The 14,965-nt window shown below is 35.0% G+C and overlaps 1 protein-coding gene across 1 annotated transcript in view; it reads right to left on the reverse strand.

Moving 5' to 3' along the window:
• Positions 1-14,965, reverse strand: part of LOC142274114 (adhesion G-protein coupled receptor F1-like) — a 38,030-nt gene that overhangs the window by 2,287 nt on the left and 20,778 nt on the right. The window contains exons 6-7 of the mRNA XM_075332555.1: positions 1,557-1,610; positions 776-812 (exon numbers count right to left, since the gene is read on the reverse strand). Of these exons, the coding sequence (XP_075188670.1) occupies positions 789-812; positions 1,557-1,610 (78 nt within the window). The 3' untranslated portion in view covers positions 776-788. The remainder of the gene's footprint in view (positions 1-775; positions 813-1,556; positions 1,611-14,965) is intronic.

Genomic DNA, 14,965 nt, shown 5'->3' on the forward strand with positions numbered 1-14,965 from the left:
TATTTTAACCTACTTTAGTCTAGACTAATCTATTCTAATTTACTTCAGGCCTAACCTACTATACTCCGGTCTAGTCTAATTTTTTCCAACTTACTCTAATCTATTGTAACCTACTTTAGTCTAGACTGTGCTAACCTACTGTGGCCTAATGTACTCTAGTCTAGTCTAATCTATTCTAAACTACTTTGGTCTACACTAATCTAGTCTAAGCTACTGTAGTGTAATGTACTTTAGTCTAATCTATTCAAACCTACTCTAGTCTAGACTAATCTATTCTATTCTACTTTAGTCTAGTCTAATTTTGGCTTAGTCTGTAATCAGTAAGCCTGACACTCCAATGTTTGTTCATTATTTATTGTGTCAGTTGCTTTAGGGATGGGATGTCAGTTGGGCGGGGGATGGTTTGGATGCTGTAGGGGGGATAGGGATACCCTGATATTGACTTTTTATGGATTTGTAACTAGAGCTGTAAGTCCATCATACCCCTCAGAATTTCTGCGGTAATGACCCGGCTGTCCTCACATTGGGCTTCCAGGAGGCTGAGACATGAGGGGCTGTATACCGGGGTCTCCATACTACAAAGCTGCATTATTGGCGCTTGTTCTGCCTGTGGTCAGTGTTCTAGTAAAACATCAAATCTGTTCTAGATACTTCCTCCATATCTCCGGCCGCTCCGGGACACCAGGACACCAGGACACCAGCAGCCGCCGGCGGTGGTCTACAGTATCTCATCCTTATGGACCGTTATTTAGGGGGGACACGGAGCTGCTCTTACCTCTCCGGGAGCATTAATAGGAGCTGACGGTTGTAGCCTGCGGAGAAATAGAGAATAACATTATCAGCCCCAGATACAATATACAATATACAGACAAGAAGATTCCAGAAAAGAGGACGAGAAATGTAAACACCCAAACACTGTATATAGGAGAACTGTCCCTACAGGGAGGGGAGAGGACCTCTGTATACCACCTCTGTATATTATCTCTGTATATAATCTCTGTATACCACCTCTGTATACCACCTCTGTATACCACCTCTGTATATTATCTCTGTATATAATCTCTGTATACCACCTCTGTATACCACCTCTGTATACCACCTCTGTATACCACCTCTGTATACCACCTCTGTATATTATCTCTGTATATAATCTCTGTATACCACCTCTGTATACCACCTCTGTATACCACCTCTATATATTATCTCTGTATATAATCTCTGTATACCACCTCTGTATACCACCTCTGTATACCACCTCTGTATATTATCTCTGTATATAATCTCTGTATACCACCTCTGTATACCACCTCTGTATACCACCTCTGTATATTATCTCTGTATATAATCTCTGTATACCACCTCTGTATACCACCTCTGTATACCACCTCTGTATATTATCTCTGTATATAATCTCTGTATACCACCTCTGTATACCACCTCTGTATACCACCTCTGTATATTGGGGGAACATGCTTCCAATAGGACACTGATACTTTATTTTATTTTTGTTCCTTTCAGAAGCCCCCGGGGTTGACATTGTATCACTATGTTGTTACCGTGCTGCTGAATACGGGGGTCTTTGCCATCCTCTTCTTTATGAGATCCATCACCTGGAACATAAATTACAGCCTAAATATGTTTTATGTTAATCTAATCTACTCCAAACTGAGCAAATCTGAGCTAAACTCATAAAGTGAAGTCTAACGTCCGACTCATGAAACCTAGTGTAGTCTGATCTAATATAGTCCAGTCTTATCTAGTGTAGTCTGATCTAACATAGTCCAGTCTTATCTAGTGTAGTCTGACCTAATATAGTCCAGTCTTATATAGTGTAGTCTGATCTAATATAGTCCAGTCTTATCTAGTGTAGTCTGATCTAATATCGTCCAGTCTTATCTAGTGTAGTCTGATCTAATATAGTCCAGTCTTATCTAGTGTAGTCTGATCTAATATAGTCCAGTCTTATCTATTGAAGTCTGATCTAATATAGTCCAGTCTTATCTAGTGTAGTCTGATCTAATATAGTCCAGTCTTATCTAGTGTAGTCTGACCTAATATAGTCCAGTCTTATATAGTGTAATCTGATCTAATATAGTCCAGTCTTATCTAGTGTAGTCTGATCTAATATAGTCCAGTCTTATCTAGTGTAGTCTGACCTAATATAGTCCAGTCTTATATAGTGTCGTCTGATCTAATATAGTCCAGTATTATCTAGTGTAGTCTGATCTAATATAGTCCAGTCTTATCTATTGAAGTCTGATCTAATATAGTCCAGTCTTATCTAGTGTAGTCTGATCTAATATAGTCCAGTCTTATCTATTGAAGTCTGATCTAATATAGTCCAGTCTTATCTAGTGTAGTCTGATCTAATATAGTCCAGTCTTATCTAGTGTAGTCTGACCTAATATAGTCCAGTCTTATATAGTGTAATCTGATCTAATATAGTCCAGTCTTATCTAGTGTAGTCTGATCTAATATAGTCCAGTCTTATCTAGTGTAGTCTGACCTAATATAGTCCAGTCTTATATAGTGTAGTCTGATCTAATATAGTCCAGTCTTATCTAGTGTAGTCTGATCTAATATAGTCCAGTCTTATCTATTGAAGTCTGATCTAATATAGTCCAGTCTTATCTAGTGTAGTCTGATCTAATATAGTCCAGTCTTATCTATTGAAGTCTGATCTAATATAGTCCAGTCTTATCTAGTGTAGTCTGATCTAATATAGTCCAGTCTTATCTAGTGTAGTCTGACCTAATATAGTCCAGTCTTATATAGTGTAATCTGATCTAATATAGTCCAGTCTTATCTAGTGTAGTCTGATCTAATATAGTCCAGTCTTATCTAGTGTAGTCTGACCTAATATAGTCCAGTCTTATCTAGTGTAGTCTGACCTAATATAGTCCAGTCTTATATAGTGTAGTCTGATCTAATATAGTCCAGTATTATCTAGTGTAGTCTGATCTAATATAGTCCAGTCTTATCTAGTGTAGTCTGATCTAATATAGTCCAGTCTTATCTAGTGAAGTCTGATCTAATATAGTCCAGTCTTATCTAGTGTAGTCTGACCTAATATAGTCCAGTCTTATATAGTGTAGTCTGATCTAATATAGTCCAGTCTTATCTAGTGTAGTCTGATCTAATATAGTCCAGTCTTATCTAGTGTAGTCTGATCTAACATAGTCCAGTCTTATCTATTGAAGTCTGATCTAATATAGTCCAGTCTTATCTAGTGTAGTCTGATCTAACATAGTCCAGTCTTATCTAGTGTAGTCTGACCTAATATAGTCCAGTCTTATATAGTGTAGTCTGATCTAATATAGTCCAGTCTTATCTAGTGTAGTCTGATCTAATATCGTCCAGTCTTATCTAGTGTAGTCTGATCTAATATAGTCCAGTCTTATCTAGTGTAGTCTGATCTAATATAGTCCAGTCTTATCTATTGAAGTCTGATCTAATATAGTCCAGTCTTATCTAGTGTAGTCTGATCTAATATAGTCCAGTCTTATCTATTGAAGTCTGATCTAATATAGTCCAGTCTTATCTAGTGTAGTCTGATCTAATATAGCCCAGTCTTATCTAGTGTAGTCTGACCTAATATAGTCCAGTCTTATATAGTGTAATCTGATCTAATATAGTCCAGTCTTATCTAGTGTAGTCTGATCTAATATAGTCCAGTCTTATCTAGTGTAGTCTGACCTAATATAGTCCAGTCTTATATAGTGTAGTCTGATCTAATATAGTCCAGTATTATCTAGTGTAGTCTGATCTAATATAGTCCAGTCTTATCTATTGAAGTCTGATCTAATATAGTCCAGTCTTATCTAGTGTAGTCTGATCTAACATAGTCCAGTCTTATCTAGTGTAGTCTGACCTAATATAGTCCAGTCTTATATAGTGTAGTCTGATCTAATATAGTCCAGTCTTATCTAGTGTAGTCTGATCTAATATAGTCCAGTCTTATCTATTGAAGTCTGATCTAATATAGTCCAGTCTTATCTAGTGTAGTCTGATCTAATATAGTCCAGTCTTATCTATTGAAGTCTGATCTAATATAGTCCAGTCTTATCTAGTGTAGTCTGATCTAATATAGTCCAGTCTTATCTATTGAAGTCTGATCTAATATAGTCCAGTCTTATCTAGTGTAGTCTGATCTAATATAGTCCAGTCTTATCTAGTGTAGTCTGACCTAATATAGTCCAGTCTTATATAGTGTAATCTGATCTAATATAGTCCAGTCTTATCTAGTGTAGTCTGATCTAATATAGTCCAGTCTTATCTAGTGTAGTCTGACCTAATATAGTCCAGTCTTATATAGTGTAGTCTGATCTAATATAGTCCAGTATTATCTAGTGTAGTCTGATCTAATATAGTCCAGTCTTATCTAGTGTAGTCTGATCTAATATAGTCCAGTCTTATCTAGTGAAGTCTGATCTAATATAGTCCAGTCTTATCTAGTGTAGTCTGACCTAATATAGTCCAGTCTTATATAGTGTAGTCTGATCTAATATAGTCCAGTCTTATCTAGCGTAGTCTGATCTAATATAGTCCAGTCTTATCTAGTGTAGTCTGATCTAATATAGTCCAGTCTTATCTAGTGTAGTCTGATCTAATATAGTCCAGTCTTATCTAGTGTAGTCTGATCTAATATAGTCCAGTCTTATCTAGTGTAGTCTGACCTAATATAGTCCAGTCTTATCTAGTGTAGTCTGACCTAATATAGTCCAGTCTTATCTAGTGTAGTCTGATCTAATATAGTCCAGTCTTATCTAGTGTAGTCTGATCTAATATAGTCCAGTCTTATCTAGTGTAGTCTGACCTAATATAGTCCAGTCTTATCTAGTGTGGTCTGACCTAATATAGTCCAGTCTTTTCTAGTGTAGTCTGACCTAATATAGTCAAGTCTTATCTAGTGTAGTCTGATCTAATATAGTCCAGTCTTATCTAATGTAGTCTGACCTAATATAGTCCAGTCTTATCTAGTGTAGTCTGGTCTAATATAGTCCAGTCTTATCTAGTGTAGTCTGACCTAATATAGTCCAGTCTTATCTAGTGTAGTCTGACCTAATATAGTCCAGTCTTATCTAGTCTAGTCTGATCTAATATAGTCCAGTCTTATCTAGTCTAGTCTGACCTAATATAGTCCAGTCTTATCTAGTGTAGTCTGATCTAATATAGTCCAGTCTTATCTAGTGTAGTCTGACCTAATATAGTCCAGTCTTATCTAGTGTAGTCTGATCTAATATAGTCCAGTCTTATCTAGTGTAGTCTGATCTAATATAGTCCAGTCTTATCTAGTGTAGTCTGATCTAATATAGCCCAGTCTTATCTAGTGTAGTCTGATATAATATAGTCCAGTCTTATCTAGTGTAGTCTGATCTAATATAGTCCAGTCTTATCTAGTGTAGTCTGATCTAATATAGTCCAGTCTTATCTATTGAAGTCTGATCTAATATAGTCCAGTCTTATCTAGTGTAGTCTGATCTAACATAGTCCAGTCTTATCTAGTGTAGTCTGACCTAATATAGTCCAGTCTTATATAGTGTAGTCTGATCTAATATAGTCCAGTCTTATCTAGTGTAGTCTGATCTAATATAGTCCAGTCTTATCTATTGAAGTCTGATCTAATATAGTCCAGTCTTATCTAGTGTAGTCTGATCTAATATAGTCCAGTCTTATCTATTGAAGTCTGATCTAATATAGTCCAGTCTTATCTAGTGTAGTCTGATCTAATATAGTCCAGTCTTATCTAGTGTAGTCTGACCTAATATAGTCCAGTCTTATATAGTGTAATCTGATCTAATATAGTCCAGTCTTATCTAGTGTAGTCTGATCTAATATAGTCCAGTCTTATCTAGTGTAGTCTGACCTAATATAGTCCAGTCTTATATAGTGTAGTCTGATCTAATATAGTCCAGTATTATCTAGTGTAGTCTGATCTAATATAGTCCAGTCTTATCTATTGAAGTCTGATCTAATATAGTCCAGTCTTATCTAGTGTAGTCTGATCTAACATAGTCCAGTCTTATCTAGTGTAGTCTGACCTAATATAGTCCAGTCTTATATAGTGTAGTCTGATCTAATATAGTCCAGTCTTATCTAGTGTAGTCTGATCTAATATAGTCCAGTCTTATCTATTGAAGTCTGATCTAATATAGTCCAGTCTTATCTAGTGTAGTCTGATCTAATATAGTCCAGTCTTATCTATTGAAGTCTGATCTAATATAGTCCAGTCTTATCTATTGAAGTCTGATCTAATATAGTCCAGTCTTATCTAGTGTAGTCTGACCTAATATAGTCCAGTCTTATATAGTGTAGTCTGATCTAATATAGTCCAGTCTTATCTAGCATAGTCTGATCTAATATAGTCCAGTCTTATCTAGTGTAGTCTGATCTAATATAGTCCAGTCTTATCTAGTGTAGTCTGATCTAATATAGTCCAGTCTTATCTAGTGTAGTCTGATCTAATATAGTCCAGTCTTATCTAGTGTAGTCTGACCTAATATAGTCCAGTCTTATCTAGTGTAGTCTGACCTAATATAGTCCAGTCTTATCTAGTGTAGTCTGATCTAATATAGTCCAGTCTTATCTAGTGTAGTCTGATCTAATATAGTCCAGTCTTATCTAGTGTAGTCTGACCTAATATAGTCCAGTCTTATCTAGTGTGGTCTGACCTAATATAGTCCAGTCTTTTCTAGTGTAGTCTGACCTAATATAGTCCAGTCTTATCTAGTGTAGTCTGATCTAATATAGTCCAGTCTTATCTAATGTAGTCTGACCTAATATAGTCCAGTCTTATCTAGTGTAGTCTGGTCTAATATAGTCCAGTCTTATCTAGTGTAGTCTGACCTAATATAGTCCAGTCTTATCTAGTGTAGTCTGACCTAATATAGTCCAGTCTTATCTAGTGTAGTCTGATCTAATATAGTCCAGTCTTATCTAGTCTAGTCTGATCTAATATAGTCCAGTCTTATCTAGTCTAGTCTGACCTAATATAGTCCAGTCTTATCTAGTGTAGTCTGATCTAATATAGTCCAGTATTATCTAGTGTAGTCTGATCTAATATAGCCCAGTCTTATCTAGTGTAGTCTGATCTAATATAGTCCAGTCTTATCTAGTGTAGTCTGATATAATATAGTCCAGTCTTATCTAGTGTAGTCTGATCTAATATACTCCAGTCTTATCTAGTGTAGTCTGATCTAATATAGTCCAGTCTTATCTAGTGTAGTCTGATCTAATATAGTCCAGTCTTATCTAGTGTAGTCTGATCTAATATAGTCCAGTCTTATCTAGTGTAGTCTGATCTAATATAGTCCAGTCTTATCTAGTGTAGTCTGATCTAATATAGTCCAGTCTTATCTAGTGTAATCTGATCTAATATAGTCTAGTCTTATCTAGTGTAGTCTGATCTAATATAGTCCAGTCTTATCTAGTGTAGTCTGATCTAATATAGTCCACTCTTATCTAGTGTAGTCTGACCTAATATAGTCCAGTCTTATCTAGTGTAGTCTGATCTAACATAGTCCAGTCTTATCTAGTGTGGTCTAATCTAATATAGTCCAGTCCTATCTAGTGTAGTCTGATCTAATATAATCCAGTCTTATCTAGTGTAGTCTGATCTAATATAGTCCAGTCTTATCTAGTGTAGTCTGATATAATATAGTCCAGTCTTATCTAGTGTAGTCTGATCTAATATACTCCAGTCTTATCTAGTGTAGTCTGATCTAATATAGTCCAGTCTTATCTAGTGTAGTCTGATCTAATATAGTCCAGTCTTATCTAATGTAGTCTGATCTAACATAGTCCAGTCTTATCTAGTGTAGTCTGATCTAATATAGTCCAGTCCTATCTAGTGTAGTCTTATCTAATATAGTCCAGTCTTATCTAGTGTAATCTGATCTAATATAGTCTAGTCTTATCTAGTGTAGTCTGATCTAATATAGTCCAGTCTTATCTAGTGTAGTCTGATCTAATATAGTCCAGTCTTATCTAGTGTAGTCTGACCTAATATAGTCCAGTCTTATCTAGTGTAATCTGATCTAATATAGTCTAGTCTTATCTAGTGTAGTCTGATCTAATATAGTCCAGTCTTATCTAGTGTAGTCTGATCTAATATAGTCTAGCCTTATCTAGTGTAGTCTGATCTAATATAGTCCAGTCCTATCTAGTGTAGTCTGATCTAATATAGTCCAGTCCTATCTAGTGTAGTCTGATCTAATATAGTCCAGTCTTATCTAGTGTAGTCTGATCTAATATAGTCCAGTCCTATCTAGTGTAGTCTGATCTAATATAGTCCAGTCTTATCTAGTGTAGTCTGATCTAATATAGACCAGTCTTATCTAGTGTAGTCTGACCTAATATAGTCTAGTTGTATTTACTGTAGTCTGATCTAATATAGTCCAGTCTTATCTAGTGTAATCTGATCTAATATAGTTCAGTCTTATCTTGTGTAGTCTGATCTAATATAGTCCAGTCTTATCTAGTGTAGTCTGATCTAATATAGTCCAGTCTTATCTAGTCTAGTCTGATCTAATATAGTCCAGTCTTATCTAGTGTAGTCTGATCTAATATAGTACAGTCTTATCTACTGTAGTCTGATCTAATATAGTCCAGTCTTATCTAGTGTAGTCTGATCTAATATAGTCCAGTCCTATCTAGTGTAGTCTGATCTAATATAGTCCAGTCTTATCTACTGTAGTCTGATCTAATATAGTCCAGTCTTATCTAGTGTAGTCTTATCTAATATAGTCCAGTCTTATCTAGTGTAGTCTGATCTAACATAGTCCAGTCTTATGTAGTGTAGTCTGACCTAATATAGTCCAGTCTTATATAGTGTAGTCTGATCTAATATAGTCCAGTCTTATCTAGTGTAGTCTGATCTAATATAGTCCAGTCTTATCTAGTGTAGTCTGATCTAATATAGTCCAGTCTTATCTAGTGTAGTCTGACCTAATATAGTCCAGTCTTATCTAGTGTAGTCTGATCTAATATAGTCCAGTCTTATCTAGTGTAGTCTGATCTAATATAGTCCAGTCTTATCTATTGAAGTCTGATCTAATATAGTCCAGTCTTATCTAGTCTAGTCTGATCTAACATAGTCCAGTCTTATCTAGTGTAGTCTGACCTAATATAGTCCAGTCTTATATAGTGTAGTCTGATCTAATATAGTCCAGTCTTATCTAGTGTAGTCTGATCTAATATAGTCCAGTCTTATCTATTGAAGTCTGATCTAATATAGTCCAGTCTTATCTAGTGTAGTCTGATCTAATATAGTCCAGTCTTATCTATTGAAGTCTGATCTAATATAGTCCAGTCTTATCTAGTGTAGTCTGATCTAATATAGTCCAGTCTTATCTAGTGTAGTCTGACCTAATATAGTCCAGTCTTATATAGTGTAATCTGATCTAATATAGTCCAGTCTTATCTAGTGTAGTCTGATCTAATATAGTCCAGTCTTATCTAGTGTAGTCTGACCTAATATAGTCCAGTCTTATATAGTGTAGTCTGATCTAATATAGTCCAGTATTATCTAGTGTAGTCTGATCTAATATAGTCCAGTCTTATCTATTGAAGTCTGATCTAATATAGTCCAGTCTTATCTAGTGTAGTCTGATCTAACATAGTCCAGTCTTATCTAGTGTAGTCTGACCTAATATAGTCCAGTCTTATATAGTGTAGTCTGATCTAATATAGTCCAGTCTTATCTAGTGTAGTCTGATCTAATATAGTCCAGTCTTATCTATTGAAGTCTGATCTAATATAGTCCAGTCTTATCTAGTGTAGTCTGATCTAATATAGTCCAGTCTTATCTATTGAAGTCTGATCTAATATAGTCCAGTCTTATCTAGTGTAGTCTGATCTAATATAGTCCAGTCTTATCTAGTGTAGTCTGACCTAATATAGTCCAGTCTTATATAGTGTAATCTGATCTAATATAGTCCAGTCTTATCTAGTGTAGTCTGATCTAATATAGTCCAGTCTTATCTAGTGTAGTCTGACCTAATATAGTCCAGTCTTATATAGTGTAGTCTGATCTAATATAGTCCAGTATTATCTAGTGTAGTCTGATCTAATATAGTCCAGTCTTATCTAGTGTAGTCTGATCTAATATAGTCCAGTCTTATCTAGTGTAGTCTGATCTAATATAGTCCAGTCTTATCTAGTGTAGTCTGACCTAATATAGTCCAGTCTTATATAGTGTAGTCTGATCTAATATAGTCCAGTCTTATCTAGCATAGTCTGATCTAATATAGTCCAGTCTTATCTAGTGTAGTCTGATCTAATATAGTCCAGTCTTATCTAGTGTAGTCTGATCTAATATAGTCCAGTCTTATCTAGTGTAGTCTGATCTAATATAGTCCAGTCTTATCTAGTGTAGTCTGACCTAATATAGTCCAGTCTTATCTAGTGTAGTCTGACCTAATATAGTCCAGTCTTATCTAGTGTAGTCTGATCTAATATAGTCCAGTCTTATCTAGTGTAGTCTGATCTAATATAGTCCAGTCTTATCTAGTGTAGTCTGACCTAATATAGTCCAGTCTTATCTAGTGTGGTCTGACCTAATATAGTCCAGTCTTATCTAGTGTAGTCTGATCTAATATAGTCCAGTCTTATCTAATGTAGTCTGACCTAATATAGTCCAGTCTTATCTAGTGTAGTCTGGTCTAATATAGTCCAGTCTTATCTAGTGTAGTCTGACCTAATATAGTCCAGTCTTATCTAGTGTAGTCTGACCTAATATAGTCCAGTCTTATCTAGTGTAGTCTGATCTAATATAGTCCAGTCTTATCTAGTCTAGTCTGATCTAATATAGTCCAGTCTTATCTAGTGTAGTCTGATCTAATATAGTCCAGTCTTATCTAGTGTAGTCTGACCTAATATAGTCCAGTCTTATCTAGTGTAGTCTGATCTAATATAGTCCAGTCTTATCTAGTGTAGTCTGATCTAATATAGTCCAGTCTTATCTAGTGTAGTCTGATATAATATAGTCCAGTCTTATCTAGTGTAGTCTGATATAATATAGTCCAGTCTTATCTAGTGTAGTCTGATCTAATATACTCCAGTCTTATCTAGTGTAGTCTGATCTAATATAGTCCAGTCTTATCTAGTGTAGTCTGATCTAATATAGTCCAGTCTTATCTAGTGTAGTCTGATCTAATATAGTCCAGTCTTATCTAGTGTAGTCTGATCTAATATAGTCCAGTTTTATCTAGTGTAGTCTGACCTAATATAGTCCAGTCTTATCTAGTGTAGTCTGACCTAATATAGTCCAGTCTTTTCTAGTGTAGTCTGATCTAATATACTCCAGTCTTATCTAGTGTAGTCTGATCTAATATAGTCCAGTCTTATCTAGTGTAGTCTGATCTAATATAGTCCAGTCTTATCTAGTGTAGTCTGATCTAATATAGTCCAGTCTTATCTAGTGTAGTCTGATCTAATATAGTCCAGTTTTATCTAGTGTAGTCTGACCTAATATAGTCCAGTCTTATCTAGTGTAGTCTGACCTAATATAGTCCAGTCTTTTCTAGTGTAGTCTGACCTAATATAGTCTAGTTGTATTTACTGTAGTCTGATCTAATATAGTCCAGTCTTATCTAGTGTAATCTGATCTAATATAGTTCAGTCTTATCTTGTGTAGTCTGATCTAATATAGTCCAGTCTTATCTAGTGTAGTCTGATCTAATATAGTCCAGTCTTATCTAGTCTAGTCTGATCTAATATAGTCCAGTCTTATCTAGTGTAGTCTGATCTAATATAGTACAGTCTTATCTACTGTAGTCTGATCTAATATAGTCCAGTCTTATCTAGTGTAGTCTGATCTAATATAGTCCAGTCCTATCTAGTGTAGTCTGATCTAATATAGTCCAGTCTTATCTATTGAAGTCTGATCTAATATAGTCCAGTCTTATCTAGTGTAGTCTGATCTAATATAGTCCAGTCTTATCTAGTGTAGTCTGACCTAATATAGTCCAGTCTTATATAGTGTAATCTGATCTAATATAGTCCAGTCTTATCTAGTGTAGTCTGATCTAATATAGTCCAGTCTTATCTAGTGTAGTCTGACCTAATATAGTCCAGTCTTATATAGTGTAGTCTGATCTAATATAGTCCAGTATTATCTAGTGTAGTCTGATCTAATATAGTCCAGTCTTATCTATTGAAGTCTGATCTAATATAGTCCAGTCTTATCTAGTGTAGTCTGATCTAACATAGTCCAGTCTTATCTAGTGTAGTCTGACCTAATATAGTCCAGTCTTATATAGTGTAGTCTGATCTAATATAGTCCAGTCTTATCTAGTGTAGTCTGATCTAATATAGTCCAGTCTTATCTATTGAAGTCTGATCTAATATAGTCCAGTCTTATCTAGTGTAGTCTGATCTAATATAGTCCAGTCTTATCTATTGAAGTCTGATCTAATATAGTCCAGTCTTATCTAGTGTAGTCTGATCTAATATAGTCCAGTCCTATCTAGTGTAGTCTGATCTAATATAGTCCAGTCTTATCTATTGAAGTCTGATCTAATATAGTCCAGTCTTATCTAGTGTAGTCTGATCTAATATAGTCCAGTCTTATCTAGTGTAGTCTGACCTAATATAGTCCAGTCTTATATAGTGTAATCTGATCTAATATAGTCCAGTCTTATCTAGTGTAGTCTGATCTAATATAGTCCAGTCTTATCTAGTGTAGTCTGACCTAATATAGTCCAGTCTTATATAGTGTAGTCTGATCTAATATAGTCCAGTATTATCTAGTGTAGTCTGATCTAATATAGTCCAGTCTTATCTATTGAAGTCTGATCTAATATAGTCCAGTCTTATCTAGTGTAGTCTGATCTAACATAGTCCAGTCTTATCTAGTGTAGTCTGACCTAATATAGTCCAGTCTTATATAGTGTAGTCTGATCTAATATAGTCCAGTCTTATCTAGTGTAGTCTGATCTAATATAGTCCAGTCTTATCTATTGAAGTCTGATCTAATATAGTCCAGTCTTATCTAGTGTAGTCTGATCTAATATAGTCCAGTCTTATCTATTGAAGTCTGATCTAATATAGTCCAGTCTTATCTAGTGTAGTCTGATCTAATATAGTCCAGTCTTATCTAGTGTAGTCTGACCTAATATAGTCCAGTCTTATATAGTGTAATCTGATCTAATATAGTCCAGTCTTATCTAGTGTAGTCTGATCTAATATAGTCCAGTCTTATCTAGTGTAGTCTGACCTAATATAGTCCAGTCTTATATAGTGTAGTCTGATCTAATATAGTCCAGTATTATCTAGTGTAGTCTGATCTAATATAGTCCAGTCTTATCTAGTGTAGTCTGATCTAATATAGTCCAGTCTTATCTAGTGTAGTCTGATCTAATATAGTCCAGTCTTATCTAGTGTAGTCTGACCTAATATAGTCCAGTCTTATATAGTGTAGTCTGATCTAATATAGTCCAGTCTTATCTAGCATAGTCTGATCTAATATAGTCCAGTCTTATCTAGTGTAGTCTGATCTAATATAGTCCAGTCTTATCTAGTGTAGTCTGATCTAATATAGTCCAGTCTTATCTAGTGTAGTCTGATCTAATATAGTCCAGTCTTATCTAGTGTAGTCTGACCTAATATAGTCCAGTCTTATCTAGTGTAGTCTGACCTAATATAGTCCAGTCTTATCTAGTGTAGTCTGATCTAATATAGTCCAGTCTTATCTAGTGTAGTCTGATCTAATATAGTCCAGTCTTATCTAGTGTAGTCTGACCTAATATAGTCCAGTCTTATCTAGTGTGGTCTGACCTAATATAGTCCAGTCTTATCTAGTGTAGTCTGATCTAATATAGTCCAGTCTTATCTAATGTAGTCTGACCTAATATAGTCCAGTCTTATCTAGTGTAGTCTGGTCTAATATAGTCCAGTCTTATCTAGTGTAGTCTGACCTAATATAGTCCAGTCTTATCTAGTGTAGTCTGACCTAATATAGTCCAGTCTTATCTAGTGTAGTCTGATCTAATATAGTCCAGTCTTATCTAGTCTAGTCTGATCTAATATAGTCCAGTCTTATCTAGTGTAGTCTGATCTAATATAGTCCAGTCTTATCTAGTGTAGTCTGACCTAATATAGTCCAGTCTTATCTAGTGTAGTCTGATCTAATATAGTCCAGTCTTATCTAGTGTAGTCTTATCTAATATAGTCCAGTCTTATCTAGTGTAGTCTGATATAATATAGTCCAGTCTTATCTAGTGTAGTCTGATATAATATAGTCCAGTCTTATCTAGTGTAGTCTGATCTAATATACTCCAGTCTTATCTAGTGTAGTCTGATCTAATATAGTCCAGTCTTATCTAGTGTAGTCTGATCTAATATAGTCCAGTCTTATCTAGTGTAGTCTGATCTAATATAGTCCAGTCTTATCTAGTGTAGTCTGATCTAATATAGTCCAGTTTTATCTAGTGTAGTCTGACCTAATATAGTCCAGTCTTATCTAGTGTAGTCTGACCTAATATAGTCCAGTCTTTTCTAGTGTAGTCTGATCTAATATACTCCAGTCTTATCTAGTGTAGTCTGATCTAATATAGTCCAGTCTTATCTAGTGTAGTCTGATCTAATATAGTCCAGTCTTATCTAGTGTAGTCTGATCTAATATAGTCCAGTCTTATCTAGTGTAGTCTGATCTAATATAGTCCAGTTTTATCTAGTGTAGTCTGACCTAATATAGTCCAGTCTTATCTAGTGTAGTCTGACCTAATATAGTCCAGTCTTTTCTAGTGTAGTCTGACCTAATATAGTCTAGTTGTATTTACTGTAGTCTGATCTAATATAGTCCAGTCTTATCTAGTGTAATCTGATCTAATATAGTTCAGTCTTATCTTGTGTAGTCTGATCTAATATAGTCCAGTCTTATCTAGTGTAGTCTGATCTAATATAGTCCAGTCTTATCTAGTCTAGTCTGATCTAATATAGTCCAGTCTTATCTAGTGTAGTCTGA

This window comes from Anomaloglossus baeobatrachus, unplaced genomic scaffold (genome assembly GCF_048569485.1).
Source record: "Anomaloglossus baeobatrachus isolate aAnoBae1 unplaced genomic scaffold, aAnoBae1.hap1 Scaffold_370, whole genome shotgun sequence".
NCBI classification, from domain to species: Eukaryota; Metazoa; Chordata; class Amphibia; order Anura; family Aromobatidae; genus Anomaloglossus; species Anomaloglossus baeobatrachus.